Source organism: Crinia signifera, chromosome 5, assembly GCF_055691185.1.
Source record: "Crinia signifera chromosome 5, ASM5569118v1, whole genome shotgun sequence".
Taxonomy (NCBI): domain Eukaryota; kingdom Metazoa; phylum Chordata; class Amphibia; order Anura; family Myobatrachidae; genus Crinia; species Crinia signifera.
This window is the reverse complement of record NC_139221.1, coordinates 129,813,750-129,831,357: the sequence shown is the minus strand read 5'-3', so window position 1 is coordinate 129,831,357 and position 17,608 is coordinate 129,813,750. Positions and strand designations below refer to the sequence as shown.

At 42.4% G+C, this 17,608-nt stretch overlaps 2 protein-coding genes across 4 annotated transcripts in view; one reads left to right on the top strand and one right to left on the bottom strand.

The window, feature by feature from the left end:
• LOC146080586 (serpin B6-like) overlaps positions 1 to 17,608 on the top strand; it is a 46,395-nt gene that overhangs the window by 22,057 nt on the left and 6,730 nt on the right. For all 3 annotated transcript variants that reach the window (XM_083188039.1, XM_083188037.1, XM_083188038.1), the window contains exons 4-6: positions 11,534 to 11,651; positions 14,228 to 14,370; positions 16,375 to 16,542. In XM_083188039.1, coding sequence (XP_083044165.1) covers positions 11,534 to 11,651; positions 14,228 to 14,370; positions 16,375 to 16,542 — 429 coding nt within the window. The remainder of the gene's footprint in view (positions 1 to 11,533; positions 11,652 to 14,227; positions 14,371 to 16,374; positions 16,543 to 17,608) is intronic.
• LOC146079806 (uncharacterized) lies at positions 958 to 8,742 on the bottom strand. Its single transcript, XM_083186449.1, has 4 exons — positions 8,011 to 8,742; positions 6,902 to 7,158; positions 3,831 to 3,909; positions 958 to 1,023 (listed from the first exon to the last, which is right to left on the bottom strand). The coding sequence occupies exons 1-4, from the start codon at positions 8,425 to 8,427 to the stop codon at positions 958 to 960; spliced, it is 819 nt and encodes a 272-aa protein (XP_083042575.1). The 5' UTR covers positions 8,428 to 8,742.

Sequence of the window (17,608 nt, the reverse complement as noted above, 5' to 3'; positions counted from 1 at the left end):
TGTGATAAACTGTACTGTTCCTACTTACATTGTCACCTACCTGGCTGCTGCAACGTCCATTGGCACCGTTGATGGCTGCCTAGGCGCTGTGCAGCTCGGCGGGGATGTGTTCCGTGCATGTAATGTCTTAATGTAATGTTGCACTGTAATCCACAAAAAAATCCTAGTGTTCGCAAGCATACATGGCCAATATAGTTGATTCTATTCTAAAGGTACCTGTGCAGTTGACCTTGTGAGTATAAAGGTGTGTGCACACGCATCGATTTTACCTTCAATTCGACTTGCTTTTGATTTCCCCTATTCCACCCCCTTTCGATTTAGCCTTTTGTTCCCATTCGATTTCACATTCGGTCTGCACTTTAGCATTCAATATCAATTTCGATATCGAATTTGATTTGCATTCAAGGCACATTGTACACATTTAATTTACTGGATTGAATTCGATATTTCCTTGCTTGCACAGTCAATTTTCTGAGCGCGCATCGATTCGAATGATGATCGAACGCATCTTAAAAAACATTCGATTTTGATAAATTTTTGCTTCTATAAGCAAAATCGAATCGAAAACCTGTCAAAATCGAAGTGTGTGTACACCCCTTAAGTATGCACAGTGCTTAACCCTTTGAGTGCCAAGTGAATTTATCAAAATAGGTGTGAATATTGGCAAGCAAACTATTTTATTCATCGTGATGACCTGTAATGCTTACCTTATACACTGAGTGGCCAAATTATTATGACCACTTGACACTTATACGCAGATCGGCCATAACTTCATGTTGTTGCTGCTAGAGGGCGAGTGCTGGGTTGCTTGTGACATAATGGGCAAAAAACGTGATTTAATTGAGATTGAACGCGGGATGATTGTAGGCGCTAGAACCTTCGGAACCAGCATCGTCAAAACAGCTGCACCAGTGAAGTGTTCGAGAGCAGCAGTTATTAATGTTTACAGAGAGTGGACTACCAAGCAGAAAACTGGATCTCAACGTCAGGCTTGTGGTTATCACAGGCTACTGAATGCTCAATCTGAAAGGAGACTTGCAAGAGTTGTCCAGTTCCATTATATGATTCAAGTTCAAATGAGAACAGAAGAAAATAAAAAATAACTCTGTTTGGGGGCACTGTGGCTAGTTATTAAAACATAACTTTTATTTATTTAAAATATGGCGACTTCTATACCTAAATAGGAAATGTATCACATTGCGAAATATTTTCCACAGCAATCAATAAGATTTATACTATGAGTTTAGTTCACATATACTTAAGACACAAAATTGTGTAAAAAATGACCGTCGTATAACCAATTATGTGCTATCCAATGACTGGAATAGATAGGGTTAAATCAGAGATCATCAATTGTTGCATGGCCTTAATAATGATTTGCAGGTTGCCACTTGATTTTGGGAAAAGGCCATATCCTTCCCTAGCTTTACCAGTTGTTTTAATTAGACCACATTAATGCATGTATCGTTGTTATTATATAGGTAGATCACTGGAAAATAAAGAGAGCCAGCCCTTTGTAGAACTATGCCACTTCTGCTGTTCACCCGTCTTCTCACCAGACAATGGACGCCGGGGGAATTAGAGAGTGGGAGGTTCTAGGTTTATGACTGAAAGATAGTATAGATAGCGAGTCTCTGATGCTGGAATAAATAAGTCAACCCTGATATTAAAAAGCAGTGCAGAACGTACCCTGCACTGATTTTTAGTATCAGGGTCGACTGTTATTGATTCCAATATGGGTCCTTTGATGCCTGTGGAACAATGTCTGAATGGCCAAGGGTATTTGAGTGTTATCGCAGATCAAGTACATCCTGTTATGTTAATGGTGTACACTGCTGGGGATGGATACTTCCAGCAGAACAATGCTCCCTGTCATAAAGCTGGCATTGTCCGCAGATGGTTTGAAGAACATGACAGAGACTTTACCTTGCTTATTTGGCCTGCGCAATCACCAGATCTCAATCCAATTGAGAATATGTGGGATTGAACTGGCCATCGGGCAGCTAGATCCAGTACCATCAAATCTTAAGGAATTGGAAAGTGCAGTTCAACATCTCATAGAGTCCATGCCAAGTAGAATCCATGCAGTATTAAGGGCAAATATTGGTCCACCGTTGTATTGAGGGGGTAGTCCTAATAATTTGGCCACTCAGTGTAGAGGAAATCTTTTTCTTTTACAGAACTTTTTTTTTATTTGAATTTATACAACAAATGTGAGTGACTCTGGCATGTTTAGCGGGTATTTTGAGCCTCTCACAGTTGTTGGCGCTCAAAGGGTTAAGCTAGGTAAGGCAAAACACGCAAGATACATCTCATGCAGAATGTTATCATAGTAATTTTCAATGGTTTCTAATATAATAACGAACTTGTACCTAGTATTCTGTCATGTCAGTGTGAGGGCCAGATTATATCTTCGATATACGGTCTCCAAAATATTTTTTTGCACACCTCTGGCAATGTAGATGTGATGCAAAATAAACGTATTCTACAATCCACTATATAGCTGGGTGCCGGACGGAGTCCCGACAGGCATTCACCCGAAGTCGGGATCCCGACTGTCAAAACACAGACAGCCGGGTTCCTGACGGCCACCCGCTATTTTCCCTCGTGGGGGTCCACGATCCACATAGAGGGAGAATAGAATAGGTGGCTTGCATAGCGAGCCACCGTGCCCGCAAGGGGCTTAGTTACGCTCGCCATGCTGTCTGGGTCCGGCCAGTCGGGATCCCGACGTCGGACCCCTATACCACACCCATACAGCTAATTGAAATTACCTCACCATGTCTCCCATTTCATCATTAAGTAAAGGTGCTTCATTTGGCTGTAAGGTATGTTTGAACAGTACTGTTGCTGCTGCTTCGGAATTTAAAATGGGAAAAATAAAATACTAAAAGTACCCAAAATTCCAGCATACTGGGAAAATCTGTAGTTTGGGCAAAGCAACCACATTTAACCACTTGACCAAACAAGAACTTTAAGAAATATTTAGCCGCTTTACACTGCTAAACCCAGTGCAATTCAGACAATAAATTAATTTAAATAATAATGAGCACCCAAGCAGAGTAACAATTGAATTACTTTGGATGAGGGATACTCTACCTGTACTATGTTGAAAATAGGTAATGCAGTATGTTAACCACTGGAGAGGGCATTTGAAGTCAAATGAAATGGTGTTCTACCTTGGCTCAATGGGCGGTATTCATTGCTGCTGGTGAAGGGGTTTCTGTAGCGAGGGTGGCTTTTTTTTTTGCGAGGATCACCATCCTCGCCATCTAAACTCGCCGCGAGCCCTATTCTGTGTTCTGGGGGAATAGGTTCGCCGCTAATGCAACGAGCCCTCTGCATATAGCAGGGACTTTCTCCTATTTGATGGCCGCACTCACCGTTTGCACCTCCCCAGCGAGGTGGAAACAGCGAGTGCTATTAGTTGAATACTGACCCATGAGCTATTGGCACTGCTCGCCGTCACAGCATTGAATACACCCCAATGTACCCGGGTGAAAAGCTCACATCTGCTATAGTGTGCCAACGCCAGTTAACTCACCACTGTTGACCGTGATCCCTTTTGCATAGATACTGGAGAGTTGGAGAACTATCAGGCAGCCTTCCTCATTGTAATGTCTGCTTTGTGTAACTCATTATTATGCACATGGGAGCACTTAGGTAAAATGGCAACAAACCAGCAGTGGTTACTCTGTGGAGACCTTGGTAGATAATGGCATCAGGAAAAATGGACTCTGTCAAAATGTGTTGTCCTTATTCTACGGACTTTATTAAAATAAAGTCAGCCATATGAGACATATTTGCTAAACGGGCATTGTAGCTATTACCTTTTGAGTTCTGGATGTATAACACTTGATGAATGCTATCTTTACAAACTTCTTAATTAAATCAAAGACTTGCTTCTGTCTTGTGATATGGCAGCAGCAAAAGTATTTTTAACTATTCATATCCATGTATTTATTATATGTGTGTTATGTGGGGTACACACCAGGACGACCACCGTCGTTCACGACCGATAGACGACCATGGAACGATTTCCCTTGGACTTCCCGGGAGCTCCCAGGCAGTCCCCAGCAAACGATTAGCAAAAATTGTGGTTTTTTGGCGGAACGATCTAGATCCGATCCCGATGCGCCCGCGATGGTCGTTAAGACGGTCGGATCGCTGGTTTTTGTTTTTTTGCAAGAACACATGCTACCGTCGTCAGATTGGCTTTTGAAATTTGAATGAAGGGGCTGGACTAGCAGAGGGGGAGGACTAGCAGAGGGGGATAGGAATAGCAGCAGCCATTTTAAACCAGTGTATTTCTGCTTTGTTACTAGTGAGGCTTGGTTTATACCTGCTGAACGCTGGACATAGCTATTTACACATTACTTTGTTTTGCCTGCCATTACAAAGTGTCTTTTAACCCTGCACTATGGAGAATGCAGTGATGGGTAGTCACCAGCAACAGTACCTGCTCTATTATGCAGTGTTGAAGCTCAGACGTCAGAGAGCCCAGCGCAGGAGAGAAAGATCATGCTGGACAAAGCAGTGGCTACTTCAGCGTCAGACTCGTTCGCACATGCCACTGCTCAGGGACATCAGGGAGAATAACCCAGACGATTTTCGTAACTTCTTGAGGATGGATGATGCCACATTCCAGGAATTGCTGCGTCTGGTGACTCCCCACATCGAGAAGCAGGATACCAAGTATCGCATGGCTATCCCTGCTGAGGAACGGCTGGTGGTGACCCTGAGGTTTCTGGCGACAGGACGGTCTCTTGCTGACCTAAAGTTTGGATCCCTCATCTCCCCGCAAGCTTTGGGCCTCATCATCCCGGAGACCTGCAAAGCCATTGTGAAGGTGCTGCAGTACCAGTATTGCAAGGTAAGGATGAAATATACACTGTACACTTTATTGTGCAAACAAAATATTTTTATTTATAATTTAGGCCTAGGACAGAAACAGGTTTTTTAGGCCTTTCATGGTTAAAACATGTAAAATAGTAAATAGATTGTGTCAACACAAATATATTATAATACCATATATAAAAGATATTGTACAAAAACACACACTATATATAAAGATTTAAGTATGTATGACCCAGTTTAAACTTTCCCAATAAGTACGGGCTACTGTGTGGCAGAGGATGTCTGCCGCAGATAAGTAAAGGCTGCGGCCCACATGGCGCATGGCGCAGATGCAATGGTCCCGGCCCCATTGATGTGCGCCATACGCCATGTGAGCAGTGGCCATCACATACCTGCAGCTGAGACCATGTCTGCCGCACAGTACCCCATACTATTGGCAAAGAAAAAAGGGCAATAAATGGAGTTTGCTATCCAGATTGAGGAGAATCCTGTTCTCCCTCTGGTAATGCAGGTACAGGTAGCAGCATATAAATAAACAAAAAAAACACACTCTGGTAACTTCTGGAACATGCCCTTACAACAGTAGGGATAAGGTACTGTGCGGCAGAGGATGTCTGCTGCAGATATGTAAAGGCTGCGGCCCACATGGCGCATGGCGCAGATGCAATGGTCCCGGCCCCATTGATGTGCGCTATACGCCATGTGAGCAGTGGCCATCACATACCTGCAGCTGAGACCATGTCTGCCGCACAGTACCCCATACTATTGGCAAAGAAAAAAGGGCAATAAATGGAGTTTGCTATCCAGATTGAGGAGAATCCTGTTCTCCCTCTGGTAATGCAGGTACAGGTAGCAGCATATAAATAAACAAAAAAAACACACTCTGGTAACTTCTGGAACATGCCCTTACAACAGTAGGGATAAGGTACTGTGCGGCAGAGGATGTCTGCTGCAGATATGTAAAGGCTGCGGCCCACATGGCGCATGGCGCAGATGCAATGGTCCCGGCCCCATTGATGTGCGCCATACGCCATGTGAGCAGTGGCCATCACATACCTGCAGCTGAGACCATGTCTGCCGCACAGTACCCCATACTATTGGCAAAGAAAAAAGGGCAATAAATGGAGTTTGCTATCCAGATTGAGGAGAATCCTGTTCTCCCTCTGGTAATGCAGGTACAGGTAGCAGCATATAAATAAACAAAAAAAACACACTCTGGTAACTTCTGGAACATGCCCTTACAACAGTAGGGATAAGGTACTGTGCGGCAGAGGATGTCTGCTGCAGATATGTAAAGGCTGCGGACCACATGGCGCATGGCGCAGATGCAATGGTCCCGGCCCCATTGATGTGCGCCATACGCCATGTGAGCAGTGGCCATCACATACCTGCAGCTGAGACCATGTCTGCCGCACAGTACCCCATACTATTGGCAAAGAAAAAAGGGCAATAAATGGAGTTTGCTATCCAGATTGAGGAGAATCCTGTTCTCCCTCTGGTAATGCAGGTACAGGTAGCAGCATATAAATAAACAAAAATACACACTGTGGCCCTTGTGTGGCAGAGGATGTCTGCTGCAGATATGTAAAGGCTGCGGCCCACATGGCGCATGGCGCAGATGCAATGGTCCCGGCCCCATTGATGTGCGCCATACACCATGTGAGCAGTGGCCATCACATACCTGCAGCTGAGACCATGTCGATGGTAAATGATAAAGTAGCCTATTTTTTAAGACAGATCCTCAAAAACAGGACACTCTGGATCTTCTATCAGTAAAGAACTGTAGAATTGACGGTACTGGGGGGGTTGAGAAGGCTGTGTAGGTGTTGACTGGGTATGTGTTGGAATTGTGCTCGACTGGCCTGCTACGGTGGCAGGCGGAGTAGGCACTGGTGATTCTAATGACAGTGGTGTGTCTGGTGCACTACCAATGCCAACTATTTTAGTGCCACTGTTGAGATACCCTAAACTGCCATTATACACCAACTCCATGCATAACTTTTCAAAAGTAAGTTGCTGGTCAGGAGCCATGTTGCGAACACACTCTGCCACATAAGTGAAGTAGTTGTCATGTTTGTCGGGGTTTCTTTGCAGGACTTGATGTGCCCGCATCATAAATTCTTCATGTGCCGCTGCTTCTCCTTTTTTTCCTTTGCCACGCATTTTTTTGGCACGGGGGAGTGGTGGAGTGGGTTCCAGGGTGGGTGGCGGAGTGCGTGCCGGAGTAGGAACTTCGTTCGATGTACATGCATTCTCAGATAGGACAGATAGGTCTGGGGTTGCAGGTGGGTAGTCACCAAGCTGTAAAAAAATTGAACATGTTTACTAATCAATTCTATTTACTTCTAATTTCAGTTCCCTACCAGCGTGAATGAATGGAAAGTCATCGCAGAGGAGTTTGAACAGCGATGGAACTTCCCAAATTGCGGTGGAGCCATTGATGGCAAACATGTCCGCATAGCCCAGCCTATCAATAGTGGTTCCTACTATTTTAATTACAAGGGCTATTTTAGCATTGTACTAATGGCTGTTGTTAATGCGAACTATGAGTTTATCTTCCTGGATGTAGGAAGGAATGGCCGTGCATCGGATGGTGGCACTTTCAAGGACACAAAGTTCTACGAAAGGCTCATAGCGAACACCCTTCACTTGCCGTCTGTCCAGGAAACTAAACAGGGGCTTAACTTTGTTTTTGTGGCTGACGAGGCTTTTGGCCTGCACGAGCATGTCATGAAGCCATATGCGCAAAGGGGGTTGAACCATGACAAAAGGATCTTTAACTACAGGCTATCCAGGGCACGGCGTGTTGTGGAAAATGCTTTTGGCATCCTGGCAAGCCGGTTTCGCATTTTCCACACTGCCATTAACCTGAGGGTGGACAAAATTGACTGGGTTGTCACGGCGTGCTGTGTCCTGCACAATTTGCTCCGCAGAAAAGCCACACAGCAAAGGGCTACAGGCACAGCACTCCAAGAAGACCAAGAACTGCCAGAGGAGGTAGTGCAGATATCCTCCTTGCAAACCCCAACACAACACTACACAGGGAGTGCACGAGCCAAACAGGTGAGGGAAGAGTACATGGCCTACTTTAATGGGGAGGGCGCTGTGGATTGGCAGGAGGAATCAATTAGATAGCCAAAAAAATAGACTCACCGATGCAGACTGCGAATTCTCCTCCTCCTCCTGCGCCGTGACTTCTTGGTTTTCATGTTCTACCATAAGGACTACTCCTGTCCTCATCGACTCCTGGCTGAGGGTGAATGTCAACCGGTCATAGTACCAGAGCGATGTTTGATACATCTCGTCGACTCCAGCACCAGACTTCTTTGCAGCCTCCATCTTCTTGTGTTCCTTTAAGAACACCGTGCGCATATTCTGGATGCGTTTCCTCACCCATTCAACATTGGCCTCTGGGTGAAATGGAAGACTGTAGCGTGCCAACTCCTCCAAGGCTTGGTTTCTTTTCATTTTGTTCGAATACTCCTTGGATTTTGTTCGCCACAGGCATTCGTGTGCACGATATTTTTCAATAAACCCTTCAAGAAACTCTTGTTCCTTTGCGTTGGACATTGGGACTGTAAAAAGATAAAACCATTTTAGTTGTTATAGTTATACCCATGTTTTGTTTCATATTTAAATTTTTATAGTTATAGTTACCAGTTTACCTAGTTCTTATGTTTTAAGTATTTAAAATGTTAATAAACTTTTATGAAAACCACTATACATTTTATTGTGCAGATTGCTATTCACACACACAGGTGAATGGGGCCTAGCAGAGAGGAGTGCATGGAATACTGCAATGGTGGACAATGGTTTATGTATATATATCTATATATACACAAACACACGCACACAGGTGAATGGGGCCTAGCAGAGAGGAGTGCATGGAATACTGCAATGGTGGACAATGGTTTATGTATATATATCTATATATACACAAACACACGCACACAGGTGAATGGGGCCTAGCAGAGAGGAGTGCATGGAATACTGCAATGGTGGACAATGGTTTATGTATATATATCTATATATACACAAACACACGCACACAGGTGAATGGGGCCTAGCAGAGAGGAGTGCATGGAATACTGCAATGGTGGACAATGGTTTATGTATATATATCTATATATACACAAACACACGCACACAGGTGAATGGGGCCTAGCAGAGAGGAGTGCATGGAATACTGCAATGGTGGACAATGGTTTATGTATATATATCTATATATACACAAACACACGCACACAGGTGAATGGGGCCTAGCAGAGAGGAGTGCATGGAATACTGCAATGGTGGACAATGGTTTATGTATATATATCTATATATACACAAACACACGCACACAGGTGAATGGGGCCTAGCAGAGAGGAGTGCATGGAATACTGCAATGGTGGACAATGGTTTATGTATATATATCTATATATACACAAACACACACACACACACACACACACACAGGTGAATGGGGCCTAGCAGAGAGGAGTGCTTGGAATACTGCAATGGTGGACATTGGTTATATGTATACACACACAGATGGGGCCCACCCAAAAAAACAAAAGTGACATGGTCGGGTGCACGGTTGCCAAACCAGTGCTTTATACACACTATATACATTGGTGGCATCAGTGGGCATGCATAGAAGAGCATTGGGAGTGCAAACATACCAGGTTGTTGTTCTGGGAGATGAGACAAGAAGGAGAGTCCAACTGCTGCGCCAGCGCTGTTTGCTATGTGGAAAAACATGGCGCCGGGGGAGTGTTTAGGAAATGCCACTCAAATAGGCTGGATCAAACGACGGACGCACCGACGGACGGACGACGGAGGCGGCAAAAAACACTCACGATCTGCATACGATTGACGGTCGGTCGGCCTGGGATTGACGGATCCTACCTGCAGCACGTAGGACCAAAGATGCGACCAAACGAGCGGCGTGAACGCGCATTGGATCGGAATCGGATCAAATAAATGGCAAAAACACACGATAATACACACAATCTGCATACAACCGGTCGGAATTGGATCTAAATTGACAGAATCGTGCCCTAGTCGTCCTGGTGTGTACCCAGCATTAGTATGTTTATTTGTTGGTTAATAAATATGTTTAAAAAAAAAATAGCAGACTTGACTTGACCCAATGAATAGAGATGACAATAACTTCTGACATGCGGTACAGTAGCAGAAATCGATAAGCACACCAAGACAAGCATCATTCAATTAAGGCAACACATTTGTATGCCTTAATTAAAATATCTAAATTAAGATATATATATTTTGAATTCTTTAAATGGCTTTTGGGTCATATTGATTAACCCTGGTCTAGAATCAGCACTAGTTCTGGTACAGATTGGTGTATACATTGATGCATGTGAATTTTTTTGTTTTGTAATAGACAAGCACTTGTGTTAAAAACATCTATGCTAAACATCTTGTAGTAATGCTGTGTACACACGGTGCAATATGATTGCTAGCGATATATTGCTAGCAATATATTGCCAGCAATCATATTGCTCAGTGTCTCCTTTTCATCAGCGATGAAAAGGAGACACTGCTACGGGACGGAGGGGGAGTGCAGCAGCAGCAGACGCTGCTGCTGTCACTTTGAAGGGAGGAAGGAGGGAGCAGCGGCACGTGGCTGGGGAGATCAATGCTGATCTCCCCGGCTCTGACCTCCGTGAAGGGAGGAGGGAGGGAGCAGCGGCACGGGGCTGGGGAGATCAATGCTGATCTCCCCGGCTCTGACCTCCGTGAAGGGAGGAGGGAGGGAGCAGCGGCACTGGGCTGGGGAGATCAATGCTGATCTCCCCGGCGCTGACCTCCGTGAAGGGAGGAGGGAGGGAGCAGCGGCACTGGGCTGCGCTGACCTGCCGGCACAGTGATTGCCGGGGAAGGCCGCTGGTCGCAGGAGCATGCTCCAGCGACCAGCAGGGAGTGCACACGGGAGCGCGCAGCTGGCGATTTATCGCCAGCTGCGCTCCAAATCACTGGCAATATGGTTGCTCAGCGACCATATTCCCAGCGATTTTACCTAATATTGCTCCCGTGTGTACACACCATAAGGCAAGAAATATTGTAACAAACATTGAAGATTGCAGTACTTGTACATGCCCTTTAAAAAATATTCCTGGCACATCAGCTACCTTATGACAAAGGTTCACAGTGCTTACAGAAGTATTTCTTTGTTTTAAAAAATATATAGAGAGAGAATTAGGAGTTTGAAAATTTGCTTTTAAGAGCCTCCTTGTTCACAATTACATTCCATCTGGAATAATGTTTGTCATTTTTAGCACAGACAGATCTGTTACACTTATTGGTTGTTGTGTACCATTGCAAGCCACTGTATATGGAAAGGAGCTGATGGGTAAAATGCCAGCTGTCACTCAGGAGTTTGTCCATTAAATCTCACTACTAGACAATGAGCAATTACATTTTTTGTTAATACTCCAGTCAAGCAAATGTTTGTGTAATTTTTTTGTAATATTTGGTTATTTTACTTCAGTATTTGGTACTTTGTACTTTTTTTCTTGTTTGTTTATTGCTGCTTTCAAAGTCTGTTTAGTTTGACAAGATTTACAAATGTTTCATCATAAATTATACATAATTTGCAGTGACGTCGGTTAATACCAGATATGAGCATCTTGAAACTTTGTGTACCTGAAAATGTTATTTTATTTAACAGGAATTCCTGGGATCAACCCAGAAACATTATCTTGCGGATTTACAGTCTGTAGACTTTGCTGGTAAATCAGAAAAGTGTAGAAAAGAAATCAATACCTGGGTGGAACAAAAAACTGAAGGTGATATTTGGTTATAGTTTTTTTTAATTTATTTATATTATGTAACACTAGTTCTATGGGCGAGATGTATCAAGCTTCAAAAAGTGATAAAGTAGAGAACAATAAACAATCAGCCAATTGGCTCCAAACTGTCATTTTTCTAACCCAGCCTGTAACCTGACAGGGGCTGATTGGATGTTTATCACTCTCCTTTTTATCACTTTTTGGCGCTTGATACATCTGGCCCCTAAATAAGGTGAAAATGTTAAGTTAGGATTCTAGTGGATAATCTAAAGAAGACAGTTGAACTCTAAAATGAACAATGGGTCACAAACCTAAGCTGTGGTGGGCAAAATGCCCCATGTTGGATATCACCCCTTTGCTGGATATGGGCAATCCGAGTGACAATAACAACAACAAAAAAATTGTCCCGGCCGTAACCTGGATTAGACCACTAAGCTTTGCTAGCGCGCTAAAAGGAAAAAACTACAGTACTGCCATACAAGGTTTTGCGTTTCACCTTCTAAATGGAAACTACCCAAATGACTCACTCAATCACACAGTATCTTCAGTTGATGAAGGAGAAATCGCGATTACAATCGCAATAAACATTGCTTACTCTGTATGTTTAAAACTGTAGACTTGATCAATATCCCCACCACTGGTCTTGTATAGATAGTCCAGTTATATTATGTAAGAAAATATTTTGGAGTGTTGGAAGTGGAAGTTTTAGAATTTGTAGATGGGTATTACAAGTGTTTTTCCCCAAAATAATAAAAAATATTACTGAACTTTTTCTGTACCCTGAAATGTAGAGGCTTTAATTGGATGAAAATGTATTTGGTGCCTCACACCTGGTCTAATGCAGAGTGGTTGACAAAACAACAAATATTCTTGTGTTACTTTCCAGTGCACACCCTTACGTACTGTATTTCACTTTCAGATGGAGCCCATAAAGTGAACAATATTCACATTAACTGCCCCATGCTATACAGTATGCAGAGTAACCCGATTTTTGATTATTATATAGACAGCCTTTCCTATCGTTTAAACACTCTCTTTTCATGCTCTGCTACAAGTAAATCAGTAGCGCACGCAGGGGGGGTTTCCGAGTACCCAGAAACCCCCCCAGAAGTCTAAGGACCCTAGGCTGAAAGCTGAGGGTCCCCTCTTTCCATGGGTATAAGAATTTTAAAAATCGGCCCTTGGAAACCGGAGATATCTGACTTCAAAGCAGTGGTCCCCATCCAAGCCTGTTAATTGCTCTTTCCAGTCAGATCTTTCAGGTTCTGTCTGACTTAGAGTTTTTTTGAGGGTATATTCCAAAAGCTGAGACTCTGCTTCTTTGATGGACATTAGTAGCTTGTCTCTACTGTTCCCAGAACCAGAGATATCAGCCTTCCAGCAGCTGGTTACTGCTCCAGCTCCACACACCTGGTATGTAGTTTTATATGCTCATTGGCAGATTGCTCTGCCTCCTGAACTCTCATCCCCTAGTGCCCAATACCATTTGGTAGGTGGGATTCTCTAGTTTTTAATTTTATTACAATCTAAGAAATCTATTTCCGGGAACTGGAGATATTTGCAGTCAAGGAAGCTGTCCTCCCACCAGAAAGTTGTGAATAATAAGCCCACTCCACTATACTATACAGTACATCCCTCCTCTGCATATTAAACATCCTCTACCACCCTGGAAGTTATGTATCAGGGCCCCTTCATTCAGCCCAATGCCCCCTTCTCCCACCCCATCTCCCACCATCTGTACAGTAAAGGGGTAATTAGTGGAAATTACTGATCAAGGCCCTACATGCTGAGTGGTTGATGTAATCAACGCTTCCCCCACCCCTACCGCTGGAGGATCGGTAGGGGGCCCCAATACATTGCTATGCCCAGGGGTCTACACTGTTGTTGACGCCCCTGTATGTATATGCATGTATGTATGTATATATATATATATGTGTGTGTGTGTGTGTATGTATGTATGTATGTATGTATGTATGTATATATATATACAGCACCCTGTTTTTCGTTTTCTGCACTTTACCTTCATGCTTTGGTTGTTTTAGTTGATGTGTCAGTGGTCTTGAGGAAGGGGTGTCAGCTCCGAAACTGTCGACCATGTACGCTGACCATTTTTTGCACATGTATGCTTTAATATAAGTTGATCACGTTTTTCTTTGAGTGCCGCCTCCTGTTTTCATTTGTTTGAAAATCGTTTCTTTCTCTCTCTCTCTCTCTCTATATATATATATATATATATATATATATATATATATATATATATATATATATATATATATATATATATATATATATATTATTTATTTATTTATTTTTTTTTTTTTTTATTATTATTATTATTTATATATATTTGGTCTATATCTATAATACTTTAACTGACCCGGCATATACTGGGTCACCTAAGTGTCCATCTCCGTGCTTTGCTCTGCCCCTCTGGAAACCCCCTTCTGAAAATCCTGCGTTTGCCACTGTAAATGACCATGTATTTTTACATTTCAGTATTGTTAAAATGATTATGATCTATTTGTGCATCTACTTCGGGGTTGTGTGCTCATCATTCAACTATTACCTTTCAGGAAAAATCCAGGACCTGCTGCCCAGCGGTACCATAGATCCTCTCACCAGACTAGTGCTCGTGAATGCAATCTATTTCAAGGGAAACTGGGCAAACCAGTTTAATAAAGACCATACTCATGAAATGCCTTTTAGACTGAATAAGGTAAGTGCAGGAACTGTACGTTTCTATGAATGCGCTTTTCATGTACAGTATTGGTGGTAATTACTTTTCTGAATATTTTTGATCATCTTGTTTGGCTTATCACTCTTCTATACCCGGCACATACTGTAAGTGGACAGCTTATTTTTGGCTGATAATGGAACAATAGCAATTACTGCAAAATCATCCAAATCTAGCCGTAGTAAACCCATAAATTATTCAGGATAGGGGTAGTTTGTGCACATGTTCCAAAGCAGAAATCCAGTCTTGTACACTAAAGATTCAATCAGGTGCACTTATTTTTCCCTTGTCCAGTGGTGGTGAATGGTTACTGATAGTGTAGCTTTGTACACTTTAGAGAGTATTGGTGGTAGGTAAGCAGCTGGTGTCTGCTCAGGGGATAGATTCTAAAATATGAGAAATGACAGAGAGCTTTTAAAAATTAACAATGCCTTTAGGTATATGGGATATGATATTGATGCTGTCAAGATGCGCACGGTGGTGGCCCCAGAGGTTTGATGCAATTGGCTGCTCAAACACTCTGCATACACTGGGGTCCCTCCAGAACCCTACTTGTATAGAAGTTGCATGATTTGTTTGGAATACCACTTCCAAAAATGTAATTGCATTTGAGATGTTATGTTTAAGTTTTCATCATTAAAAGTTGAACACTGCAGAAAGTGTGCCCATTGGTCCATACTCCAACCCTATTAAGCTATCACTATATTAAAGGACAAGATTAATATATAAATCCTTTGGTCCCAAATATTACCACTGTCCCATATTATCAAGTGCCCTGTTTATAAAACCCTTCTAGTAATTTTGTGTCTGGTATTTGTAATCTAAATACCTTTTTAACAAAAAATGGTTCAAGAAAGAAATGGCACCCTTAAAACTGCAGCTATTGAGTGTACCTTTGGGTCTACCACACCCTATATCCCAATACAACCAGCAAATAAAATACACAAATAATAGCGCTGTTTGAATAAACCCTTGATGTTTTTTGTTGTTCTGATAGAAAAAGCACTTCGCTGACCTGGTGACAATGTCTTATATGCATATAGGGGTTTCTTTAATCTAGGGCTCAAGCTCCTTTCTCCTCCATGATAAAATGTATCTTTCCTGGGTATTTAAACACACTACTTTGTTTTTCTTTATGCCAGCAGTGAGTTTGTTTGTAAACTCCCCTGTTGCTTCATTCAACAATGGTAATATTGGGGAGTTGTCCATATTACCATTGTTAAATGAAGGAACAGGGGAGTTTACAAACTCACTGCTGGCATAAAGAAACCCTTATGTGCACATAGGGCCTTCTATAGAGGTTAGTATCTAGTAGTGTGTCTTTATTCCCAGGTAAGATACATTTTATCATGTCCCTAGGAATCGTCTAAGAGTTTACCCCTAAGTAAAGAAACCCCTATATGTATATAGGGCACTGTCACCAGGTCAGTGTGGGGCCTTTATCCATATCTGATCGCAGTACAAAATTGTTCTCAAATTGGGCAAAACCATGTGCACTGCAGGTGAGAAAGGTGTAACGTGCAGAGAGAATTAAATTTGGGTGTGGTGTATTGAAACTGAAATCTAAATTGCTGTGTAAAATTTATGCAGCCAGTATTTACCCTGCACAGAAACAAAATAACTCACACAAATCTAACTATCTCTGCACATGTTACATCTGCCCCACCTGCAGTGCACATGGTTTTGCCCATTTTGAGAACAAATTTGTACTGTGATCAGATCTGAATGGAGGGCCTTAGTTCATCTGAAGGGCCTTGGTTCACCTGATGAAAAATCAAGGATACAGTATAAATGTTTTTTTCTATCAGAATAAGAAGAAATGTCAAGGGTTTATTCAGAACAGTGCTATTTGTGAATTTCATTTGTTGGTTAAAAACCTTTTTTGGCTACTTATGAATATAACAATATTGCTATGTTATTGTTGTTGCTTGTTGTAGCTTCATTTTTAACCTTTCACTTGAATAAAATACTTTTTCTATTTTATAGAATGAAACTAAGCCTGTGCAGATGATGTATAAAAAGGCCAAATATCCGATGACCTATGTAGGAGAATTGTTCACCAAGGTCATTGAGTTACCATATGTTAATAATGAACTAAGCATGATTATACTGCTCCCTGATGATATTCAAGATGGAAGTAATGGACTGGAAAAGGTATGAAATGACTTAATACACACATACATATACATTTCAAATAAAGATGGCATTAACCTGGTCAGATTAAAACCTTAACATTCATCATTTATGCAGCACTCAAAAAAAATGTAATGTTTTTTTTTTCGTGTTGAGGGTACTGTAATCTTACATACAATGAACTGGGGCACTGCACTGTGGCACACTATCAACCGCATGCACTATAGTTTGGCATAATCTGAACTAGCGGCACAAATAAGGCATATTAAGAATTTTCAGCACTGCAGTTTGTCATAATCTGAACTGTAATTTTACATAATATGAATTGGGGTGTATTGTGGGACAGCATGAACTGCATGCCCTAGAGTTTGGCATAATATGAACTATGAGGCACCGTAATAAGGATCAGTATGCATTGGAGACACTACGTTGTTGCATAATATGTATTGGAGACGCTTTGTGGCATAATGTGTACTGGCAGCAATGCAATGCGCAGTGTTGTAAACTGTGGGTACAAAAATGTGGCATAAATAATATGAACTTGGGCCCATTGTGGTATAATGTGAACTAGCACACTATTCCAGATAGAGCCTTCTTCAGCTAACCGCCTCCTGGATCGCCATGGTGAGCCAAGGCGTATTTTTCTCAGATACAATACATACAACAATACAGTAGGGGATTAGCATAGGGATTAAGTCCGACAGCTCTGGATCACTTAATCCTGGGGTAGCCAACCCTAGTCCTCGAGAGCTACCAACAGTGCATGTTTTGCAGGTCTCCTCACAGAATCACAAGTGAGCTAATTAGCTCCATCTGTGTATCTTTTAAAATGTGTCAGTGATTAATGAGTGCAGCTGTGCAGCAGCTAGGTTGTCTGGAAAATGTGAACTGTTGGTAGCTCTTGAGGGCTAGGGTTGGCTACCACTGACTTAATCCTATTAAAGGGCTAGATGAGGATGGCTCTATCCTGTATAAGGTGTAACATTAACTTGGGCTTCATGGGACATAAAGTAAGCAACTACTGTGGGGAGAGGTGACTCTCTCTAAAAGCTTTTGAGTGTGGTCCCCTACAAAATGCTATGCCCCT

Bases quoted from the DNA above. Each gene is read 5' to 3' on its own strand.
- LOC146079806 (XM_083186449.1), bottom strand. From the start codon at position 8,427: ATGTCCAACGCAAAGGAACAAGAGTTTCTTGAAGGGTTTATTGAAAAA. The intron at 7,159-8,010 runs GTGAGTCTATTT...ATTTTTTTACAG, and splicing joins AGAATTCGCAGTCTGCATCG to CTTGGTGACTACCCACCTGC. The intron at 3,910-6,901 runs GTGTGTTCGCAA...CCATATCACAAG, and splicing joins TACTTCACTTATGTGGCAGA to ACAGAAGCAAGTCTTTGATT.